Source organism: Ostrinia nubilalis, chromosome 6 (genome assembly GCF_963855985.1).
Source record: "Ostrinia nubilalis chromosome 6, ilOstNubi1.1, whole genome shotgun sequence".
Classification (NCBI taxonomy): Eukaryota; Metazoa; Arthropoda; class Insecta; order Lepidoptera; family Crambidae; genus Ostrinia; species Ostrinia nubilalis.
In genome coordinates, this window is record NC_087093.1 from 10145879 (window position 1) to 10172618 (window position 26740).

The 26740-nt window shown below is 35.9% G+C and overlaps 1 protein-coding gene across 1 annotated transcript in view; it reads right to left on the reverse strand.

Annotated features, from left to right (window-relative positions):
• LOC135072823 (protein O-mannosyl-transferase TMTC2-like) overlaps positions 1–26740 on the reverse strand; it is a 113886-nt gene that overhangs the window by 50020 nt on the left and 37126 nt on the right. The window contains exon 3 of the mRNA XM_063966861.1: positions 20189–20993. Coding sequence (XP_063822931.1) covers positions 20189–20993 — 805 coding nt within the window. The remainder of the gene's footprint in view (positions 1–20188; positions 20994–26740) is intronic.

Below are 26740 nucleotides of genomic sequence, written 5' to 3' on the forward strand. Positions count from 1 at the left end.
GACGATACGGGGAAATTCCACTTTTATCGGTCGTATTTCGAGTTCGAGACGAGCGTGGAGCATTAGTATTCGTGTTGCGAAATATTTGCCATATCCTTAATATTAGGCCGTGTGAGTTATGATATTATGAAAAAGAGAAAACAAAACATTCGGCAAGTTTGCGCATTTAATGGCAGTTTTATTTGTTCGCGTCGATATATCCGAGCCAGTTTGGTAACGTTGTGCTAGCTAACTGTTTTATCACTTTATTGCATGAGATCGCATAAACTCGCGAGGCAGCGGTAATAAACTTCCACCGAAGGAAAAATACTTGGCTCGTTGTGTAATTCCAAACATAGCGATATTTTTGAATGAAAATATGAGCTACCCTTGAACCGTAGTTAGTAGTTCTTTCAAGCTTTTGTTTGATATTCTCACGATATTTGTTTTGTCGTATGAATATTTCATATTTTATCGGTGGGGAAAATACCTATTTTATACAACTACCTTTACCTTTACTTCGTAAATTGGATGAACAAAATATTATTCCTAAATTGAAGGTTATGATAGTATGTATTAAATGTAAGCTTACTTTATTATTACTACCGATAGTCATTGTTTTGCTTATAGAAACTACAGAGAAACAAGGAAGCAAACACTTTTAACATATTAATTACAAAGTAGCCTTTAGGCCTCACAGATACTGTTCAAAGAATCTTCGTTAACGGACATCCAAGACAGTAATTAATAAATTACCATAGTAAAAGAAGGTATATTTCGTATATTCGCAAACTGGCTCCTAGTGAAAAATCGAGGTCATAGTAACCATTTTTCTAAGGCTTAATACACTGCTTCGAGTGACAATAACAATACCTCATTTTTTATTATGTGTGATAATAATATGATTGGGGTCACAACCGACTTTATAAACTGCCATAGGTGTCTCAAATAGCTTCGTCACAGGCCGTTACAAAACTCCGTTGTCCAAAATTATAGATACTTTTTAAAAAAGCTATAAAGACAACCTATACAAAGTGTTCTTTTTTTAAATTTGTGTCCTAACTGGAAATTAAATTCACGACCACACGATCGAGAAAGACCTAAAACGATGATACTTTAGTAGGCAAACACATTAGCGGGTGTGGCGACCGCGTCACTACATTTCTCTCTCGATTATTCTCGATAATCGTTCTGTTCCAATCGCACTAATTCGATTCTCGCGGCGGACATCCTCACCGATTAATTGGACGGTACATTTTAGCCATGAATTTCGCGAATTTGCGGTTTCATTGTTTCCCTTTATCCTTGTTCTGTACGGAACTATTTCTAAAGCTGAGCTATAGGAAGCAAAGGCCGGGTCTGGTAAGTCTTTGAAAACATTACTATTGAGCAAATTCCTAGGAGTTCAGGGTTTAAGTTCCCTTCGACATAACCGACATTTTTGGTTGAAATCTGGGGGCACGGCAGTGCCCCCACCAAGTCGAGCAAAAAAGCGGCACGGCCGTACCATCCTTTTCTCGAAGCAATTCAGGCCATTTTCGACCGCCTGTAACTTCGTTTTGGATAAAACTAGAAGGCTGAATTTTCATTAGCTATGCAGGCATTGTAAAGACACGGTATATTTAAAATTTCATTCAATTTGAACCAGTAGTTTAAGAATTATAACGGGTCAAAGTTACTTAATTTTGTCACTCACTGACTGACTCACTGACTCACCGATCATCAAAATTCTAAGGCACTTCTAGCAGACCTAGAAGCTTCAAATTTGGAATATAAGTAGTGTTTGGTGTATGAATCAAGGAAAAACTAAAATATTTGGGGGCACGGTAGTGCAACCGCCAAGTCGAGTAAAATTTTTCAATTTCGGTCCAGTTTTCTAGATACATAACTGCTGTCTACAAAATACAAAAAGAAATGAGATTTGGGGGCACGGTAGTGCAACCGCCAAGTCGAGTAAAATTTTTTAATTTCGGTCCAGTTTTCTAGATACATAACTGCTGTCTACAAAATACAAAAAGAAATGAGATCCCATCAAAAACAATACTTGTCAAAAAAACCAAGTCTCGCAACTCAGTTGTTCTACGGTAAAAAGTTGTGAGATCCATGTAATACCAAGTCCAGGCCAGGAAATCTTTAACGTTTTACATAAATATATTGACTTGGCCATCGCATGAAAACACGTGTAAATTAAATTATTTAGTGCGATGGCCAAGTCAATAATTTATGTAAAACGTTAAAGATTTCCTGGCCTGGACTTCGTATTACATGGATCTCACAACTTTTTACCGTAGAACAACTGAGTTGCGAGACTTGGTTTTTTTGACAAGTATTGTTTTTGATGGGATGTAATTTATCTACCGATACAGAATTTTATAGAGCTATAATTTGATCTTCAGACAAAAAACCTCCTTACATATTTCATTTATGAATTAAAATTGTACGAATATTGCGTATAAATACATGCTGACGATACGCAGCATCAATTAAAATAATTGCTTGTATCGGTAATAATTCTCATCTGTGAAAGTTGGACGAGGGATTGCGAACGCTCAGTATTTACGCTTTGTTGTGATAGCTTTATTATAGTACACAATGTACTCGCATGCGCTCGTTTTCAGCTAGGAAATTGTGTACGTTGTAAATTGAAGGATACAAAGTAAGTTTAATAAAATGTTGCAATAGTGAAGTTGATTTCTTTTTAATGTAGAGGGCGAGGAGTTTAGTAGCAATTTCTAAGCAGTATCCACTTTATTTTTGTTGCGTAGGTTTCAAATACGATATGCAATGTAGTGAAGTGGATCGAGACTGCATTTTTGTAAGAAATTAGCAAGTAAGTACATAAGATGCCACATTATTTACCTTTAAGTGCTGTCTGTACTAGCTTTCCCAGGGGTATCTACCCACGTAGTTTTTACTTCAGATTGATTAATAGTCTAACTTTCTAACGGTGAATGGGCTTATAATAGGTATACAGATTATAGCTTACTGGAGACGAATACCCACTAAAGAAACACTTTTTATTTCCTCTTTTCTCCAAGGCTTTCGACCTCTATTTATTATTTAAGTACTCAGTGTATTATGGCTGGGCTCACAGAACATTGAAGCCTCGTTCCATGTTCTGTGGCTGGGCTGAAGTAACTGTATGTACCTATATCTTATGATTATTCCTTTTAAATTGTCGACGTCAATATTTGAAGTAATCCCAATGTGTTTTCCTTCTAACTTCTGAATGTCACTTTGCATTACAGCATACAAAAACGTTGCTTGAAGTCTTGTACAGTACGAGCGAGCTCGATCTCGCGAGATTGCCTTTTTCATGCATTTAGTTCAGTTGGCGAAAAAGTGACGTCATTGATTGTCTTCATACAATATCTAGATAGACGCGTTTTGAGATTTCAAAAAACTGTCCTACTATTATTAAGAACTAGCTGTGCCCGCGACTTTACGCGCGTGAAAACAGATTCAATATATTTCCCGTTTTCGCAACATTTTTCAATGATCACTGCTCCTAAGACCAGTAACTAGTTTATAAGATTAGCGTGTTCAACCAAACATAAAAACGCATCGCTTTATACTCGTGATATTAGCATAACTAGGCATGCATAGATAATATGATTTTGATGTCTGATTCGTAGCGTCATAGTAGCGTTTCCATACAATTTGACAAGCGCCACCGGTGACACTTCCCGACGCCTCGCGCAATCTCGCAGCTGTCAATTCGCATTATAGCGTCACTGCGGGTTGCGTTCTTGTTTATTTTTATTTGTAGGTTGCTGGTATTTTGAAGTGAATAAATAATAATCGTAGGCAAGTAATAATAAACTCTACTTTTTATGTAAATGTACCTATTTCTAGATTTGAAATGTACACAGTCACGACCTACTAATTGCATACTTTTTCTGAACACGGTACTTAGGTATGCCATGCCAACCCAACGCCCAAAATAAGGTAAATAAATATTATGTCAAATACACTAAAAAGAAGACTGACATTTAAGTTACCCCTAAATAAAATGTAATGCAAAATTTTACAACCTTATTTTATAACCAGTAAATCTAGGTTTTCGTACATTGCATTAAACACTCGTAAGCATCGGAATACTCATTACTTAACTAAAATATCGTTAGCAGTAAAATTTTAAATACTACGTTAGACTTTTTATTTTGATGATGCTATAAAACTACACACTTTACTGCCAGTTTCAGCTGTTTTAATAACTTTAAACTGAAATTGCTTAATCTACGTTCAGCGTTTTATAATTCGCAGTAAATATCTCTGTTTCGTGCGATACAAAATAAGTATAACGTACATTCGGTGGTAAAGTCAAAAAGGTCGCCGATTTCTTTCTTATTTGTTTGACCGATTTACCGTCGAGTGGTAATAGTCGGAATAGGAACCTTAATGCAAGGGAATAAGGTTGCCAAAACGGAACCTCACTTTTGCAATGTCGATCTAGCAGGATTGAATTCAGGAATAGAGGGGCTAAACGGCGTTTTGATGTAAACTTAGTTTAATAAATCAGCATAGAGTTTTGCGAAATTGTAGGCTTTGTCTTTATCGGTTTTTAAGATACAATGACGACAGTCTCTACTTACTTAACTATTTAAATGCCTATAAAACAAAAGTTACGAAAAAAGTGAATAAAAAAGAAGACGTGCGTCATGCATTTTACCGTAAATAGTAAAAGAAGAACAATAAACACTATTAGCAAAGATATAAAGTGTTAAAGTGTAGTTTATGTCTATCATGCAGCCAACGCGACAGTTTTACTGTACGACACACGTTCACGACTGTCAAATCTTATCGAGTATCGACCTCCTATTTTCACAATAAAATTAACGTGTAGTATCCAATCCCATCAGCGTTGGGACACTCTGTAGAGCTGTTAGTCTATGGCATTCCAAATTGTAATTTAACTCTCTATCATGCAGTTAACGCGACTATTCTACAACTAGTACTACGACACACGTTCACAACTGTCAAATCGTATCGAACTACTATTTGAAAATAGCAACGTGTAGTATCTAAGTCTGTCAGCGATGGGACACTCTGTAGAGTTGTTAGTCTATGGCGTTCCATTGCCATCACCCCCAGGCCGGGCCACAATATCTCAGGCTACCCGCATTCCGAAATTGGATTTAATTAGCTGGAGTCGCGTAGAGTGGACTTGCTCTGTTACCGCGTTTATGCGATAAATGAGTCGTGAGTTTGTCATGACCGGCTCGTTTGTAAGAATTTAAGTTCAAAAAATTTTGTGAGCTAGCCTGGTGAAGGGTTAAGGATTTTTTAATTGAATTTTGAGACGTATAATTTTAGTTAGATAGGTACTTTCGTTCGTTCGTTCGTTTCAGCCAAATGACATCCACAGCTGCACAAAGGCCTTCCCAAAGACAAAACAGGTACTTTATGTTAGTAACGATAACCAAAACTAACTTTGAACAGATAATGCTAGTATTTAAGTAATCTTTAACTGCGAAATAAAATAGCGTTGAGATCTTTGAGACAGTGTAATAATGTTTTAATCTTTTGTTATGTAGGTACTATAGATGCATAAGGCTTAAGAAAGAAGGTAACTCTTGTATCTAAAATATATCTGATATTACCATATTCCCCTGTTTGCACAACTAATAGACCCCAGCGCACGTTCTCCGCTAAAGCAATTCAAAACACATTATGAATTTAAATCCGAGTCGGTTTGCTTGCACAGCGTAAAAAATGGAATAAATATTTTCACGTATGGATGACCACTGCAGGGTTAACAGTTTAGTTGCTGACCTAGTTATACTATAATTAAACTAGCTTCAAGTTTCTCGATTTACACTGGAACTTGTTTTAATACGTTGTTTTATGATATACACGACAGATGGCGCTGCTGCCGTCATGTTTACATTTGCATTGGCTCCGTAACAATTGGTGTTTTTAAATATAAAACGTAAACAATTCTCGACCACAACAACTAAAAAGTGTATTTAGTGCAGTAAAACAGAGGTACAACTATTAAAAAACAATTTATGACTGGATAAAGTGGAATAAAATACCAAAACAATAATCAGTGATAAGTTTTAAAACAATAAACTAATAGTGACAATAAATAACAAAAAGTGATAAACAAACGGTGAAAAACAAAGAACTGTAATAAAAAGAGTGAAATTCGACAAAAAATTGAATAATTTAATAACAGTGGGTGCCTAAATATTTTTGTGTGACTATTCAAAACATACTCAACGGACTCTGTACGTACAAATATTGCGAGACAAAACTGGTTCAACTTTTCGTAACCACATTGTATCTGCTTGACGGCTGTGGCATACCAAGACCGGACCGAAATCTGATGCTCGTGGTTCGAATCTCAGATACATCCAAAAATTCGTTCGTTGTCTTTTTGTGTTTTTTATTATTTCGCTTAACACTTATTCAAGATTCGAACACTAATTCATTTTCTAAGAAAAAAAAATACGAAAGATGTCTTCATCTAAAGATAGACCAGCCACCAAAACAAATTGTGACAAGTGCAAACAAAGAATACCAAGACGAGAATTCCTTACTTGCTCACAATGCAAGCTGAAATTAGATCTTGATTGTGCAAACGTTCCTTTTGGGAGATTTAATATCATGGACGCAGAAAGAAAGAACAAATGGAAATGTGACAAATGCATCACTAAAAGAAAACCAATGTCTAAACCGTCCACCAGTTCACACACTATATCGCAACAATCGGAAAATAACAGCAGTGACATTCGCATCGTGACTGAAAATTGCGAAAACATAACAACACGTCGACGAAATAACGTTCGTGCGTCCTCGGTGGGACAGGAGGACAATTCTTTTGAAGATACCGTAGATAATAACTCTTTGGCCTTATTGGATAACACATGCTTGAGTCTCCCAGATCTAAACACAGCTGAACACAAGGAACTAAGCGATGAAATCAGCTTCCTAAAGACACAGCTAGCAAGTGCTCACTTAGAAATTGATAGATTAAACTTGCAGGTTACAGATCTACAAAGAAAAATAGACGACCAGCAAAGAGAGAAACAAGTATTGAAACAATTGCTGAAAGAATCTACATCGTGTAAGTCAACCCCCATAAAACAATTTAGTAATACTCCACTATCAAGAAAAAAGAAGAAGAAAAACAAGAAAAGTATTCAATCAAGTCCAACAAAACCTTGTTCGACGCAACCTGAAACAAAGAACCTAGATAGCCCTGGGAAAAGAACTGAACAATCTAGTAATAATAACAAGAGAAAACTGTGCATTTTAAGTAATAGACATTACTCAGGCACATTTAGCTCCATCGAAAAGACATTTTCAAGTGACTTCAAGATTTGTAGATACCTATTACCTAACATTAGAATTAAGCTACTCTTGACTAACCTGAATGACAAATTATTAAATTTTACTATGAATGACTACTGTATAATTGTACTAGGTGATGCTGATGTAAAACACATTAACGGTATTGAACTGATAAATACAATTAGCAAATTAATTGAAAAAATTGACTATACTAACCTGATATTCTGTACCCCTACATATGTACTCGGGGCACCAATTCATAACTACAAAATTGAATTATTCAATAGTTTACTCTATGTAGAATTACAAAAATACCATAATGTTTATTTTTTTGACTCTAATTTGAACCTAAATTATGAAATGTTCTCAAGTTTATCAGGTAGGGTAAATAACTTAGGATTACAAAACATTTACCAGAATGTAATGAAGCAAATATGCTATGATTTTGAATCATTTCCTTTGATAACCTCACAAGTTGACTGCGACATAGCCATCGAGAGTAACAAATCTGACTACAATACAAACTCTGGTGCTGGAAAAATACCACAAAAACACAATAAAAAAATTATAACCGACTATTTTCCAACAATTAAACCTAAACAATCATTTTTTCGTGTCTCAAAGTAATAACTCTACCAAACCATTTACGATTTTTCACCAGAACATTGCTAGTATTGTCTCAAAACGGGAAATATTGGAATTAACTTTGGAGGAACTTCGAGAGTCGGGTACCGACCCGGATCTTATTTGTCTTTCCGAAACTTTTGTACAAACTGGTCATGACAGGTATGTGAAAGTTACTGATTATAATTTAATAAGCGCATTCTGTAGAGACAAACAGAGAGGAGGAACCTGCATTCTAGCCAAGCTAGACTGCCTTTGCACTGAAGCAACCTTCCTTAAGAAGTATGCTACCCAAAAGAATTTCGAAATTTGTGGTATTGACGTCCCCCTGCATAAACTGTTAGTCATTTGTCTTTATAGAACACCCTCATCAGACCCGAACATATTCTTAAGCAAGTTAAACAGTGTTCTTCATGAAATATATAGACGTTACAATAATAAAAACACTAAACTAGTAATTGCAGGTGATTTCAATATAAACATACTAAAACCAGGAAAAATTATTGACTATCTTACAGATATTTGCAATAATTATAATCTTAAAATCCACATCAATACTCCCACACGTAAAGATTCCTGCATTGATCAGATCTTAAGTAATATACGAGATGCCTCATCGTCAGTGTTATCCCTCTACTTATCCGACCATGACACAGCACAACTATTATCTTTTCCCGTCGAACAAAAAAAAAACATATACCAAAAACACAATTTATCTACAGAAGAAACTACTGTCTTGATAATATTAGTAAGTTCAAAGAATGGCTTAATGTTTACTCGTGGTTTGAGACTTATCAGGAGGATAACCTAAACAGAGCATTTGAAAATTTTCATGATTCTATATGTCTGTTTTATGACTTATGTTTCCCAAAAATTAAAATTAAAATTGATAACACAAGCATAAAAAAACAGAAATGGATAACCAAGGGACTAAAAATATCTTGCAAAACAAAAAGGCAATTACGGTACCGTTATTATAAAAGTAAAACAGTATCGGATAAAAATAAATACTTAACCTACTCAAATATACTTAAAAAGAGCATTCGTCTATCACAAAAAAAATCAAACACAAAATTTATAAAACAAAGCAAAAATAAATGCAGAGCAACCTGGGCAGTTGTACAGAGGGAAGTCATGGCCACAAGGAAAGATGACAACATAACGAGATTAACACTAGATAACGAAACATTGACAAATCCCAATGCCATAGCCACAGCTTTTAATAATTATTTTATCGACTTGACTAATGACTCGACATCAAATTCTACAACTTATGACATTAACATTGCGCCAATTACAAACTCAATATTCCTATGCCCTGTGACAGACGAAGAAGTAAGAAAAGAAATTATGACACTTAATAATACCAATTCTGAGGGATACGATGGTATAAACACGAAAATACTAAAATCCTGTGTTTATGAAATTGCTGATGTCCTGACGTACCTAATAAACTTGTCATTTTCCACGGGTACATTTCCAGATAAACTAAAAAGATCAATCGTGAAACCTTTGTACAAAAAAGGGGATCCAGAAGATATTCAAAATTATCGTCCTATCACACTCATACCAATCCTCTCGAAGATATTCGAGAAATGTATGTTAAAAAGGCTTAGAGATTTCTGTTCCAAACATAAAATTATCAGAGAAGAACAATACGGATTTCAAAAAGAGAAGTCTACCACACTAGCTATGTTTAATTTAGTGGACACTGTCTTAACTAGTCTTAACAAAAATCTTTTGACGACTGGTCTCTTCTTTGACTTATCAAAGGCCTTTGATTTTGTACAGCACAAACTTTTATTGGAAAAATTAGAAAGAATAGGAATTAGAGGACTTGCATTACAATGGATAGAATCTTACCTTAATTGCCGGCAACAATGCGTTAGTATTAAAAATATGGTAGGGAATGAGATAAGGTCTGTGTCATCTGATTTAAGAGAAAACTGGTATGGTGTCCCCCAAGGTAGCGTACTAGGACCGATCCTGTTCCTCATTTACATTAACGACATAACTCAAGCAACAAATCATAAATGCACTTTATTTGCTGATGACATATCCATAATTGTGACTTCCAATGATAAGACTAACATACTCAATCATGAAACTGACATTAACAATACAATTGACAAAATAATTAAATGGCTTCATCAAAATAATCTAAGAATTAATCTTGACAAATGTAACTATATTCAATTTAATAAATCTAAACATGAAAAATACAATTTCACAATGAACATTGCTAAAATAAATAAAATAACACATTTGAGATTTTTAGGGCTAATTATAGACGAAGATCTTAATTGGAAACTTCATCTAGACAATATCTGCAACAGAATTAATAAATTCGTTCATGCTCTTAGACAAATAAAAAATGTAACGAACCGGAAAACCGCCATAATGTCTTATCATGCTTATGTAGAATCCATTCTGCGCTATGGAATTATTATATGGGGCAATAGTACCGACACAAAAAGAGCATTTATTGCTCAGAAAAAATGCATCAGGGCTATATGTGGAATTCGTCCTGATGAGTCATGTAGGCCACTTTTCAAAGAACTCCAACTTCTGCCACTTCCATCACTCTACATATACGAAGTTGCCGTTTTTGTCCACAAAAATACAGAACTTTTTAAAAAATCTGGTAATCTCCGATTAAGATGTCCTCAAAGACTAATACATAAAGACATACCGAGATCCACTAAATACGGAAATAGCTGTCTTTGCATGGGGATCCGTATTTATAACAAAATCCCTAAAGAAATAAAAGATCTTAATATAAATATGTTTAAAAATCGACTACACAGGTGGCTTATGAACCATAGTTTTTATGAAATAAAGGATTTCTTGACATTCAAATATGTATAAATGTAATTTTTGACATAGCTGACATAATTAATTTATTGGACATTTTATTATTGTAAAACTGTACTGTACTGTTGAAAATTGATATAATTATAATGACATTGTTTCTTTTTTATGTATTAATATTCAAACTTGCATGCTTCTTGATGTAGCAAAACATGTGGACTTATTTTATAGCTGTAACAACTGTATACCATGTTTTATGCAAATAAACAATTATTCTATTCTATTCTATGGCGGGATGAGCTATCTTAAGTACGAGTGTATACCTCAGGCACAGACTGAGTTAATTGCTAGACGTATATTTGTCTGCTTTTTTATGTACCGAAATAAATACCTTTTGACATAAAGCTCTCTTGAGATATTTGTAAACTCTGTGATCATATAAAAACCTTTTATGATAATGACTCTATACTTTGATATATATGAAAATGATTGTTATTGTATGTAAGCATACATTAAAGCCGGCGTAGTTACATAACTACTTCATAGTCGGAACTGTAATAACAATAAATTGTTCCAACTATCCCAATAATTATCAAGACCCGGACTTAGCAGAGCTCGTACGGGCGACAGCATATAAAGTTACATACTATGGCTTCTTATGTACGTAATAAGTGCTATTTTACATCGGAAATATTTAGTATGGTGTGCTAACTTAAATCCATGTGAATTCTCCTGCTTTGCTACCATTTGGCTCAAGCAGGATTCGATCTCGCAAATGCAGGCAAGTTTTGTACGGTTCACGAATCACTAAGCCATGTCTCTATCGCCCGTATTCACAAACAATGCTTGCTTAAGTGAAGCAGAAAATCGAACGCACAGCGCTGAATAGAGCTCTATGATTGGTTCTTGTGTCACCCTGTGCGTCCACGCGCACTGTGAGACCTTATAGTAATGTTTGCGAATACGGGTGTAAGCCATGTCTCTATTTGTTCTATAGTCATGATGACGTAGTCATGATTGTCACCCAAATTAGAACATTATTTTGTCCATAAATTACGAATTCACCAAAAAGGAAACTCTATTAATTTTATCTTCAAAGTTTTGAAAGAAACATGGAGCACTTGTTAGCCTTGAAACCAAAACTTTTATGAGAATCTACACTAATATTATAAAGAGGAAAACTTTGTTTGTTTGTTTAGTTGTAATGGATAGGCTCAAAAACTACTGGACCGATTTTAAAAATTCTTTCACCATTCGAAAGCTACATAACTCACGAGTAACATAGGCTAAATTTTATTTTGGAAAACAATAGGGTCCCGTAAAATATTTGGGATTTTCATAAGACGTGGAAAAGCGCCATCTATCGTCATTGCTTAAAATGTTCTTGCGCCTGACAAAAATTTTTGAGGTACGTAAATATTCATGAAGGCAAAGCTGTCAAACGCCATCTATCGACATCATTAGTAAATTAGTAACTAAATATTACATGTACTATGAATAGCGCTGTTCGTAAATAATATTGAAAATTTAATAAATAAAGATATTTTATGTAATTGAACCATTCACTGTATGTACCTATTTGAATCATTCACTGTGTTTAAACGAGCAAGTCAAAGTGTTAATTAGTGACTTTACAAACTTCCTTGCAAATTCTTACTATGTGCCGCCATCTACCGAGATGAATATTAGGGTACGGTTCAGCGGCGGACAAATGGGATGGGCGCGTGGGCGATTGTAGTTAAATAGGATAAGAATTACTTCGTTTTTATTTTCTGTACGTAATTTGTTAATTTTTTGGTAGGGTCTTTATTTTAATTACTTAGGTTGGTAGGTACTTACTTATTTGATTTTAATGATAATTACTATAGGTACGTATAATTTTAGTAGAAAGAAAGGTAATTGAATGACTAAGTGACTCACTCACTCATCACGAAGTCTCAGAAACTACAAGTCTCACTGGCTGATCAAAGCCAGGTGATCAAAGTGGAATACACCTCCTTTTAGAACGTAGGTAGTCACTAAGACGAAATTTTGCAAAATTTAACCCTTATGGGAGTTAAAAAGGGGGTTGGAAGTCTGTATTGCAGTCCTCGGTTTTTAAAGTAAGAGACTTGAAAGTTAAAATGTATGCTCACTATGATCTCTAGATATTGTGGAGGTGTACATAATATACTGTTCGGTACACTGTGGTACTGTGTACACATCGGTTTGCCGACGATATTGTGGTCATGGCAGAATCGTTGGAAGATCTTGGAACAATGCTCGAAGACCTTAATCGATTTTCCCAACAGGTAGGCCTGAGGATGAACATGGACAAAACGAAGCTTATGTCGAATGTCCATGTTGCGCCCTACCCAGTTTCAGTTGGGAGCTCAATTCTCGAGATTGTCGACAAGTAGGTATGTCTACCTCGGACAAACGATCCAGCTAGGTAGGTCCAATTTCGAGAAGGAGGTCAATCGTCGAATCCAACTCGGCTGGGCAGCGTTCGGGAAACTACGCAACATCTTTTCGTCCAAAATACCTCAATGCCTGAAGACTAGAGTGTATAACCAATGTGTGTTACCAGTGATAACTTATGGCTCGGAAACGTGGCCTCTCACTATAGGCCGTATACAGAAGCTCAGTTGCACAGCGTGCTATGGAGAGGGCTATGCTTGGTGTTTCTTTGCGAGATCGAATCAGAAATGAGGAGATCCGTAAACGAACCAAAGTCGCTGACATAGCCCAACGGATTAGCAAGCTGAAGTGGCAATGGGCAGGGCACATAGTACGCAGAACTGATGGCCGATAGGACAGAATGGTTCTGGAATGGAGGTCGCGTACCGGAAAACGTAGCGTGGGACTTCCACCTACAAGGTGGACCGACGACATCGTAAAGGTAGCAGGGAAGCGCTGGACGCAGGCCGCTTCCAATCGATCAACATGGAAAGCATTGGGGGAGGCCTATGTTCAGCAGTGGACGTCCTATGGCTGAAATGGTGGTGGTGGTACATATACTGAAAATGTATCATTAGAAATCAACCACGGGGGCTAAGGAGATAAACGGAGGGTTGGAAGTTTATATTATGAAAGTCCTATGTGTTTAAAGTAAGAGAGTTGAAATTTAAAATGTATGCGCTATAGATGCTAAGAGCGGATTTTACGAAACTCCACCCCTAATGGAGTAAAACGAGGTCCACGCGTACGAAGTCGCGGGCACCCGCTAGTAATCGATAAAGAAACAGCTGTCTGTTGTTTTGAAAATTTTGTTTTTGTCCTTAGAGTTTATAAAGTAACTCTATTCTAACAATCCCTATGTACTCAATTTGGAAGCGCACGTTTCACACTTATAGCAGCAAATATACGCATATAATATTCGCAATGCACAAGTTTATTTGAAACATAAATTCAAATACCGATAATAAAGTTGTATACCGTAGGCGGTATACCTGCTCTATGCCGTATTTCTTACACCCATTTCTCTGCGCACTGGCTGGATAATTAAAAACAGACATGGAAATAGACTTTTCATTTTAAAAGCGATTACGAACGGATCTATTTCAAGACGCTTTTAAAGGTCTAGTGCTCAGTCAGTGCCTTAGGTCGTTTCAGCTCATAATGACAATTTCTCAAAATGACAACCGGGACGCAGCGGCACGGCAAGGGTAAATACAATACAATACAAAATTGTTTATTCAGAATCAGGTTTGAAAAAACAGGGTTTCGATTGGGGTTTTCTTTTAACGGTCATTCTCACGATCAGGCGTTCTCAGCCTAATTACCATATCATTTTTGAAATTTGGCTTAATTTACTTAAATGCATTTAAATATAAAACACATGAAAAGTACGAATTTAACAATCGTAAAGGCGTCAAATTATTCAAAGCGGTTTTCGCGTAAATGAGATCCAAAAATTTTATGGTCACGGTAATTAGATAAGACTAACGGTAATTAGAAAAGATAGCAAAACAACAACATCTTGCATTGATAAATTTGTATACAAATATATAGCGTCATAAAAAAAGCTGTAGGTACACTTAATAAACCCTTTGCAAAAAGTAAAACACTAATTTCTATTATTTATTGTATCAAGATATTTTCAGTATACTGCAAGAATCGAAGCTATAACAGGAACACTTAGTTTCAGCAAGAAGGGGCTACGTGTCACATTTCAAATGAGAGCATTTAGCGGAATCAGAATCTTAATCATAATTTATTTAATTTAAATGTGGTACAAACGACTTAACGTACAGATATAATTAATGGATCAGGAGGTCTCACGAATTAGACTTTTCGGATATGCATATATCGAAAAAGTAATTAATGATAATTATAAGTGATTTTTCCTGTTTTTAATCTATCTGCGATCAGCCATCAGCCATTATCAGATTAAATTGAATTTGTAATAATGACAGTTTCCAGCTCTGCATATCCCATGATTTGTCACCTCGATTCTTTTACAACAAGTTTTCAGATTGATGCAATTCGCTTTCTCCTGAGCCTGAATTCAGAATTCTCAGAATTTAGAAGGGATGCAGCAAATAGATTTCATGATGATCTAGTCTTTGTTTGTAAGCTTTACAGAAATTTTCTACACCCTCTTTGACGTTTGGTAGCAGCACTTCAGTGGACTTTGTAAACCAAGGTGCACAGCTCAAGATTTTTAATACTTTATTTTGAAAACGTTAAAGTTTTTCTACATTTGCGAGGCTAATTCGATGCCATATGTCTACATGGGTCTTAGGATGCATTTGTATATAGTTTGTTCTCCAAGCTTCTTCTGCCCAGTATCCATTGCATATCACGAAGTTTTTTCTATGCATAACAAATCAGTTAGGATGCAGTCTAGGATGGTACAAAGTGCCTATACACTCTTGTCTTGAAAAGTCCCATTGTCTGTTGATTTGTTCCCTTTTGTTCTTAATGTGATCACGCCAGAGAAGCCCCGATTTCACTCCAGCTAACTTCTTTTTGTGGGGTTACCTTAGGGGTTAAAATATACTCTAAAATCCAACAACCATGCAGCAACTGAAGCTGAACATTCGTCATGAAATCGAATCTATTTCGAGGTTACTCTAACGAAAGCTTTTCAAAATTTTGATGTCAGATTGGAAGAAAAGTCCGTAAAGTTGTTATGGGAAAGTCTAGGTATATTTCATATTTTATCATCATACTTATTCAATCGTGAGTGCAATTTGTAGGTAATAATTTCATACAACGGTGATTATAAATATATGGTAATTAGTACATGGAAATTATAAAACGATAGTTTTTCTTCAAAATTTCCAAAATCTGCAGCGTATGCAAATACTGTCTTACTACAACGTATGAAGGCCAAAGTACTGATTCTATTTAAATTAACAACGTGGATCTACCTTCAAAAATCGAATATAAAAATAAGGACATGGTAAATAGAAAAATTGAAAACCAAAGATATGGTAATTATACTCTTACGCAATTCATCGACGGTACGCCAACGCAATAGACGTCTACTTGCTAACAGGTCTTAGAACTAACTAAGGGCTCGCGCCGCGCGCGTAAATGATGTGTCAAATATTATTATTTAGGCTTGTGTGCCCAAAAACAGAAAACGTCACGGGAATTAGGACTTTCGCTCGGACAAGCAGTTTTTTAATTCTAGTTATTTACAGAATGGTTCTATTGAATAGATATTTTGCTATGCATAAGACAATATTTTGTACTCTTTAAAATGTTGAATGGAGTGAACCACATCTATACGACATAAAAATTACAGCCAACTTTTAACATTAAGTCGGTGTGCGGACGCGTCATGGTAATTAGAGAACAGAGATTCATGAAATTAATTAAGTCACAAATACTTAAAATAGAGGCCTATGATTTAATGCACAACTGGATAGGATTGTTAAGTAACATATAAAAATACTCGCATGTCTCTAATTTGTCATTTTTAACGATTTAACAGCCCGGACACGCAAAAACTAGCTCATCTGAGAATGGCCGTTAAGTATAAGTAGATACTTGTGTTAGAAAACCCCGCTCTCCATTTACAGTAATTTACATTATGAATTATACAGCTAGGAAATACCATGCATATCTATTGACTTATTTTACGAGTAGGAACTGAAAAGTGTGTGTGTGTGTGTGTGTGTGTGTGTGTGTGTGTGTGTGTGTGTGTGTGTGTGTGTGTGTGTGTGTGTGTGTGTGTGTCAAGGGTAACATTGACATAAAAAGACGTGACAGAACATATAAATCTGAACGAGATCTCAAGTCTTGCTACGTTTGACGTTACAAAAACACCCTCCCGTGCCGCTTCCATACCTCAGACACTGGCTGAGTTAAACGCTATACCTATAGTAGTAGACATCATTTCGCCCGCCTTCAAACTCCAATGCCGCCTTATTCAGAAGTATGTTTGCGATAGATCTAAACTCAATCTGCCCTGCTAACCCGCCTTGAAGATAGGGTGAAGAAAGTGCTAGAATTTTATTTTAAGAAATCTTGTTTCATCTTATTTTCTTGAATACCAAAGGTTATGAAAATTCATCAAAAGCGACTTACTCTTTTGACACTTTGGTGTTGAAAAATTGTATGTGTGCTTTTGCCCGTGTAAATAAACTTATCGTGAAAGTTTATTTGGCTCCTACACAAGAAATTCTGGATGGGTTTGGATAAAAAAAAATACATATGAGTTATTATTGAGTATGCATACCTACATGGGATTATTTCTTATAACATTTATTCCGAATATTTGCCCCAGTAGTAGTCGTTGCCTTAGGCTAATTTGCACCACCTAACTTTAACCGTAACAATAACCACAACTGTTGTTTTTTGTATGGAGTTTGACATACTTTTGACGATTGTTTAAGTTAAAGTAAGATGGTGCTACCCAGCCTTAGTCTAACTGTATTCATAAGTACCTTACCTTAGCCTTGACAAGTTCATGCAAACCAAATCGCCACTATCAAGATTGATTACATTCTATAACCTAAAATGGTTTAACGACAGAACTCATTAAGTCGATTTCTATTTTCGTCATCTATTCCCAATTTCACAAGGATTCCGTCTTGACCCAGATTCCATATAGTTCCAAAAGTGTCAGCTCGTAAGTCATACTGAGCACACAACGAAAATTCCTCTTGAAGATGACATCGAAAATAGCACGTATTTTAATACTGAAAAGTTAAAATTTCCCTTACTCGTTAACCAAGCGACCATAGGTATTTCACAGTTTGAAATACGGTCATGAGAAATTTTAAACCATGCAAGGCTATTTTTGTGAATGTTAAAACTTTTGAAATGTGAAATGAAAACACCAAACAAAAATATAGAAAGCGTTTTGTGCAAGTAAACGTTCACTGGTTTTGTGTGCTTTTCGAGACTCAAAGTGATTTTCTCAATTATATGAACTGTATTTAAGTACCTCTTACTGAGTTTGCTTAGCTTTTGATCTTCGGTTAAAATTCATATATGAAAATGTTGATTTGAATTATGTAGGTACGTGATTACAAAGTCCCTAAAACACGTGTATCGGAAATTGTGTATTCATTACTATGTCTACAATTTCGATCTAATTAAAACAGTATTACGTCAATCCATATTAATCCCCTTGATGCTCGCGCCCATTAAAAATAATAATTAGCTCTTCCCACCGATCCGATTAAGCCAATCGCTAATTACATGTAGCACAACTTTCTTACGTCCGATCAAACTTCCAACCACGAGTTTGAAACAATCAAGACGTTCTAAGGATCGGGATTGGATTAGTAGTGACTTTAGTTCAAGACGACAGATTGCAGCGTATTTTTCCCCGAATGTTGGACGTTTGTAATTCTATCCTCTCGGCCGATTATACGGATCTGGTCAAACTTTTGGGCCAATCACTCGATAGTTTGCGATCTTCTTTTGATGAGGTTAGCGTAACTAGGAAAGACAAGGAAGAATTAGCGCATTATTAGTGATTAGGCTTAAGCAACTGAGGTAGGTACTTATTAGTTTGCGTGAGGGATTTGAAATATGAAGAAACTAGAAGACTTAACTTTCGCCGATCGTATATACATTTCTATACTTATTTTCTCAAGTAATACTACCTCAGCAGAAGCAACTTAATATTAATACAACGATACAAACAGTAAGCCGTTTTATGGCATTACCGTATTTGTAAAATAAAACGGGAAAGCGCAAAAGCCTTGCACTTGTTATTTTTTACGATCTCCGAAGGTTCGGAATACATTCACCGGCAGCGTCTAAAAATATTCATGAATAAGAATATGATTTACAAACACGTGTTACGAGTATGACCTCGAATATTGAGCTTGCGCATGATTGACTTGACAGAGGCGTGCGCCAGAGGTGCTCAATCTTTTACGACTAATCGTAAACATAATAAATTATATAGTTCTCTAAAGAACGCTTTGAATTTTATTTAGATAAAGAAAGATTTTAAAATAAATATGAATTTAATTTACCGCTCTAATTTTAATAAATTTATGCGCATCATCAAGATCAGCGAGCGCGCGAGCTTTCTTTCCTTTATGAATGAGACTTATGCCCGTTTTCACAAACATTACTATGAGGTCTCACAGGGCGCGTGGACGCACAGGGTGGCACACGAACCAATCACATAGCTCAATTAAAGCCTGTGCGTTAGATTTGCTGATTCACTTAAACAAGCATCGTTTGTGAATACGATAGATTGAGAAACGTCAGGACAGTACAGTAAAAACTTAAAACATAATTTTTGTTTAGTTAAAACTTCTAGAACAAAGTTATCTAGTCCTGCGGGGTTGCTGGTGTTTTACAAATAACCCTGTAGGTAAGTATAGCCAGAGGTTGGGTCTGCTAGTTTGGGAACCACACACCCAAATTTGAGAGTTGCGTGTCGGGCCGGGCTTTGACCACCACGTTTCCGGACGAAAAGTACAAATTACTGTTTAGGTCGTCAACACATTTTTATTTATACGTAACCCGCGACCAACGGCTTCGTAAGTATGAGTGCGATTTGCTAATGTCGTTTATGGTATAAAAGCATCGTTTGATCGATAAGTCGAGTTTATTGTATTTTTTTTAGAATAAGTCTCGCTAGCCCCACGTGGTAAGCTACATTATGCTTGTGTTACGAGTGGGTTCACCACAATAGTCCAGCGGCGGCGGGGTTTGAAATACCGAATTATATTAAAGTGTACAAACTACAAACACAATGTGAACCTACGAGCGAAAAGAGTACCAAATATACGATGTGTTACATACAACAACGAATACAATTAAGATGTCACGAAGTCTCTGACCAACTAAGTAAGTGGCCTATAATAGCTAACTTTACTAAGAATCTATTTTTATTGTAACTACGAGTACCTGCATATAAAGCTATAAATCATTCTTCCCCGCTCTCGAAGATGGACGAAACCCTTTTAATATTGAAATCTCACAACTTTATGATGCTTGACTTTACACAATAAAATACTGGACCCTTCCCTAAAAGCAAATAAGTGCACGGTAAAAAAGATTTTCTTACCTTAGAATAGGGTTCTTCTTGTCGGGTGCCCTTGATGAAGTCATAGAATATGCAGAGAGGTAGAACCATTATGGCTGGCTCTTTGCACAGAGTGCCCGCAGCCGCAAACAGCAAAGTCCCGGATAATGTGAGCCACTTTATGAGTTCACCAGTTTCTTCACTTACACTATCACTTTGACACTTGACTTTCACAGTACCCGCCTTCACCTCGCAGGCGTCGAGGACTTTCATGGGGCCCGCCCTGCTGGCTTTGAGAAGCCTTCGAAAGTTCATCATAATGTGCTGTACAAGTCCATGGCAACTGAGCCTGAACGTCTGATCGCTCGGCGCGATTTTCCTTTGTAACATAACATTTTTGGTCACGTGTCGACATAACCGTTTTTGTTGTTCCTCTCTGAGTCTTATATGCTCGTTGTAAAGCAGAAAACAAAGTAAAACCAAATTGCAGGCGGCGAGATCTGCCCGGCCAACGATTCCCGAGACGGCTTCTGTGTGTATCGGGTGCGCTGCAAATGTGAACCCGGTGACTACGGTGCCAACTCTCATGCAGTAGTGTGGTAGAATGCGCCGCGCCACGGTAACGACTAGCGCTGTAGCGGTGCAGTGGAGTATAACGTTTAGGAAATGGTAGCTCCACGGCTTGAATCCGCTAAAGGCATAGTTGAGCCGGTAGGTGGCGACACACAGAGGCCGGTACGACCCGTGAGAGCCGGGGTCCGAGAGCGGCGTCCCCCAGAAATCGTTTTCGAATAACGCCTCAATCGGCGTGTGCCCGATGACGTCCGGATTCGAGAGGATCGCCCGCCTGTGAAATAAAACACCAATTTTAAATCGGAACTATTTCATGCTCATAACTTTTCTGATTCGCAAATAGTTCTAGTGAGTTTTTAAGTTGATCGCTTTTTTATGCGACGTGGATGCGTTGAACGTTTTATTTTATTGGACACGTTCAACTGAATTACTCATAGGAAATAAATAGATATTATTCATAATTGGTTTCACCAAACTAATGGTAATAAATATTTCCGGCTACAGAATCAAATGGCAAATCATCCATTAATTAGGGATGATCAATCAATTGACACGTGAGAAGTTAATGTTTAAGCAATTATAATACAAACGGAATAGGTAATTAATAATCTACTACTATGGGAATATAAACTAATTTGGGAATCGGTGCAGAACATAATATTTACACTGATCTAACTATGAAAGGAACATAGCATTGTCCAAGAAAGTGTAATTTTACAGTCTATCTGATGTTATTAAAAATGTGAGAATGTAAAATTAATTATACCGTTTACAAAACTAAAAGATATTACGTGTATCTGATATGTAGGCACCCATATGATATTCCAGAGCTAAAATACTTCCCTCACAGAAAAGCGGTAAACGAACTTTGTATATTGTGTTTTTCATTTATACGTTTTCATTGAATCTAGTTCACCGTTTCTAGGCAAATAATCAAACTGAAACCCACAACTTTTGATTACACTTCCCTGAACTTTAATTTTCATAACTTCTCCCTGAGTTCTTTGCCAAGATGAAAACCAATATTACCTTCGCGTCTTCAGATAACCTTGCTGTCTTACTACGTTTCCGGTTCCCATTAGCTTCTCTCTCGGGAAATTAGCAACGGACTTCAACTGTCAAATCACGTTAAATATGATTTTGTTATTGTTTCTTGGTATATTCTTACTTTATTACTCATTAATGTAGCTAGGTACACCTTAGAACGTATTTCAAAGTTGAAGAGATCTTTTTACCGAGTTCTTTGTGATTCACTTTCAAAATTCAAGTTATTTTTAGTCCTAATTATTCCGCGAGCTATTCTCGTCAACCTAATTTTAATTTTAGTTAAAGACGCGTACCAACGACGGTTTAAATTAAGAAAAGTCACTCAAGTATAAAACTGAAGAAAAATCAATTAATTTCTTATTATTTTCTAGTAATAAGTAGGTCACATTGAGTAAAACTTAATAAGTACTTAAATAACTAGGCTACTTATTATCTTAAGTATACCTACTTAATTTAACGTATTTTGATAAGACGTAATATAGCTATTTTGAGCTGAAACAATTAATTATGTTGTAACTTTATTATCTATTTATAAAATATCAATGATAACTAAAATGTAAGCTTTGTAGTTGAATCAAAATGATTTCAAAAGCTTGTTCAATAATGATTGCATTCAGAGTCCGAGATATCAGGTGGCTTTGGCATGTATATTTCACGGGTTGTCGCAGTTTCGGGGAATCCCCCCAGAGGCAGCTTGTTTGCCGGATAAAGGCAAAATGAGCATTGCAGCGGCTATCAGTACATTAAGTTGCGGGCGAATTTGGTAATTATAGTGAGAGGGATAGTCGTTATGATTATTGAACTTTGAGGTAATATTTAGTAGATCAATGGTGAATAGAAATGCGTGTTGATAAATCATTCTAGGATTAAATTTTTTAGCTCGGGAGTCAAGGCAAAAAAACATTGTAGAGGTTTTGTTTAGACGAATTTTGTAATATCAATCATAGTTTTTAACCAAACAATCGTATATTGTATAAGAAATCCCAGATGTGTGTAATTTTATGTGCTAGAAAAGAGCAAGGGATACCTAACTATTATAAATACAAAGCTACCTAAATACTTTAAGTACATAGTACCTACTTCGTGATAGGTTAAAAAAATATCGGGGCTGTGGGACCTCCTGTTGCTTTTCTATCTAAGTATTTTCAATCGAGTTCTTGTGTAAATATAAGCTTTCTCCTGGCTCAATAGTATTACACTTAGTTCCTCATCCTAAAGGGTTCCGATTGGGCTGTTTAATTTAAATAAAATATCAAGTTTATCCGGAGCGTTCAGAATCCGTAGGGTCACGTCACTAGTTCGCGTCCACCTACATATTCGCGTTCAAACTACGGAGCGCTCTTTAAAACAGTGGATAATACTTTGTAGTATCGTTATAATATAGTAATACGTTCAAGTAATCATGGAATAATTTTAGTGTTGTTAGTGTATCAGCGTGGTTACTTTCTACTGTTTTTAAAACCAAAATTAAGTGGCAGTCGGTGGAGCACACAACTTGTAGAAGTGGTAGCCGTTGGGGCACAAAAGTTCTCTAGTAACGATCGCAAACCGTAAATCGTAGTGTAGACAGCCCTTCTGTACGGTGAACCGACGATTCAGTGAAGGCTGCGAAGGCTGGGGAAGGCCTTTGTCCAGCAATTTCATTCGCAGACGTTCTTTGGTTGAAATGACGAAAGATTAATCCATCATTTGGACGCTATTAGGACGGTGGACGCAAATAGGTGACGCGACCCTATTTACTGGAGCGTTTGCGCAGGGTCGTAACCCGAACGTTTCTGCTCCATACTGTATAAATAATGGACATGTTTAAACACGGGCCGCCTTTGGAATTGATTTCGGCGTATTTGACGCTTCTTGCCAATACGTGCGACGTCGCCTAAATACGGTCCAGTAATCACCCGGACGTTCGGTGACCTTTGTTTAACTTGCCAACGGCCGGAGTGCTTTTGGAGTTAATCAGTGCCTACTGTTTACTGCTGTAGATTCAAATGGGATTTTCATTATCATGATTATGCTGATAAGTGTGAATTTTATTAATTTAATGTTTCTGAGGTGAGCAAATTATGAATGATAATTACCCTGCAATTGATTGTGGTTACCACATTATAAACTAGATTGAGTTAAAATGTGGTTTAAATCTAATTAACATTATTTTATTAGTGAGTTAATCACATGATACTAATCTGAGTAAACCTAATCAAATAGGTCAAATATGTTTGATTATTAAATGGTTTCACTTTCTTTATTTTATTCCTTTTATGAATACTGTGTAATATTACGTTATGAACCGTATAAATGTTTTTCTTTATGTCTCTATTTCATTTGTTTTGTAATAGGTACTATAATTATCTTCGTGACTTGGTATTATTGGCTTTGCCAAATCAATTAATTGGAGCATTCAATCCAAAACCTTCCCGGTCATCACTCTCGAATAAACATGATCCCTTTATCTATAGATCCCACAATGCCCACATATATTTCACCCTTTTATTTTAGATTCCCACTGAAAATCCGGTAAAATAGGCGATTGAATAATATATTTTTATGGGACCAAAACCGGGCTTACTATGCGAAGAAGGAAAAATCATCTCTAACATCCAGCTATTGTATTGCAAATTGTGAGTAAGGCGCCTTTTCCTTCACTTATTTAACATAAAAAGTTTCGCCGAGTATTTTGTTCGTAAATGACTTTCGTTTTCGACTACCGCTTTGGATCTCGCGAAAAGACACTTGTTAAATGGCAAAATTTTGTTGCGATGTCGAAAATATTTATATTTAACGACTTCGTGTTGATTTTACAAAAGATGGCAACTAAAAAGTTAAACATCTGGAAAGTTTTCATTATAAAAACAACCTTCCTCGTTAAAAATTACGTTATATATTCACGCCCGTATTCACAAACATTACTATGAGGTTTCACAGTGCGCGTGGACGCACAGGGTGACACACGAACCAATCATAGAGCTCTATTTAACGCTGTGCGTTTGATTTACTGCTTCACTTAAGCAAGCATACTCTGTGGATACGGGTGTTAATATAGTCAAGTTTCTAAGTGGCGATCATTGATTAAATCTGAACTAAATGTCTCGCGGACCTTTTTCATATTACATGCGGATCCATTTATCGCATGAAGCCTACATTTTCATCTAAAAAGGTTATACTCTATTTCATACCTTCATCATATTTTTAGGTTAAAATCTTACGGTTAGCGTCGGAAGAAGGTTGACTATAAAAATGTCTAGCTTGACAGTAAAAATAACTTTGTGAGCCACGCTAATGCTACGCATTTCGCTGGGTTTAGCACGAGGTATTATTTTTTATTTGACCTTCTTAACTAGAAAGTATTTAGGCACTTATTTTAACCACTTTTCGTTTATTACTGAAGTAAATTATACGATGAATTGTATAAATTACTGACGAGCCTTCTAAAGTAAAACCTTTTTAATTGTATAATAACCTATTTAGATTAACAGCTTTGATATTTATAAAAGGCAACTACTATTTACTTTCTAAAACACATCAAGCATCGCTCAATCTACATTCATGTTACCCCTATATCGACATACAAAAATCGGGGCAACATCAACATGACCGATATGGGAGCGGCTTCAAATCGGTATTAGCCGATACAAGTTTTCATATCGATAAAAACGACTCGCATCCCTAGCCGAATTGAAGATTGAGATAAAGTTTCGGGATAGTGAAAGTTTTTGTGGGGAGTTTCGGCCAGCTGTGGCGTCGAGTCGTCACGTAAGCCCTCAATTACGAAATACTAAAGTGGTTTTCGGCGAGCTCTGATCCAGAACAAAGTTCATCGATTCCATCACGATTATCGGCTGCCCGTCCGATTTAGAGAGAGCATTTGCACATCTAAAAAGTTGGGTAGAGCAGTATATTTAGTGTCTGTTTCGCTTGAACTAGTTAAATTAAATACAACACGAGTATAAAAAGTCTAGCAGTTTTTATTACTAGTCTAGTAAAATATTTTCTTCCAATTAGGATGTCAATCTGTATCTAGGTCGATTTTAGGTATGTCAGATAAAATCAGTTAAACAGAACGAATAATTTACTGACAATACAATAAAAAAAAATCTGATTTCTATGAAAATTAAAATAATTAAATGATGATATCGCACCCTTCCTGGAATAAGTACGCAAGTGAAAAATGCCAACTTTTCAGGAGCGTAAAAAAACTGTCTTAAAAATGTATTACCATTATTAAAAATATGTGTTATACATCAAAAGATAGCTAAAAATGTCTGTGAAGGGCCTACGTATTTATATTTAAAATACACTTAATAGGTTTTGAGAAAAACTTAAAAAAGAGCGTTGCGTACTTATTCCGCGAAACAAATTTTAACGCTTGTTGTTGTAATTATGAATATTGCATTGTTCACATGTTAAGGAATGCTTGCTGTTTGGTATTACTGCTGATAACTATTTATTGGCGTTCAGATTTAGTCGTGCATTCAACGTGTAAGTGTGGTTTACGTAGTTTTTCCTCGAACTATTCGTAATTAAATAAATTCGTAAAAAGGATAACGTACTTTTACCTTGTGAAATATTACATTACTTATGGTAGTATTTAAAATTATAGCTTTATTCAAAATAAAAATGTTACAATATTTTTGCGTAACAATATTATAATTTTCGGAAATTGCATTTTTAGGGAGAGGCAAGCTATCAAAAGCACTAATGCCCGTTTTCATCATCAATCCCTAATTTGTAAGTGACCCCTATGGTAATACATAACAGGAATTTTGTTTTTAAAGGGGTCACTTAAAAATTTGGGATTAATGGTGAAAACGGGCATAAAACTCATATTACTCATTTATTTTTGCAAGTAGGCTTTTATAAAGCACTCTGATAGTTTTACACTCCCCAGTATAAACCCTACCACTGCTTCAGGACATTTTTTTACGGTAGCGGTAGATAGATTTATGTTGTAAAATTACCATTTAAAACAGAAAATCC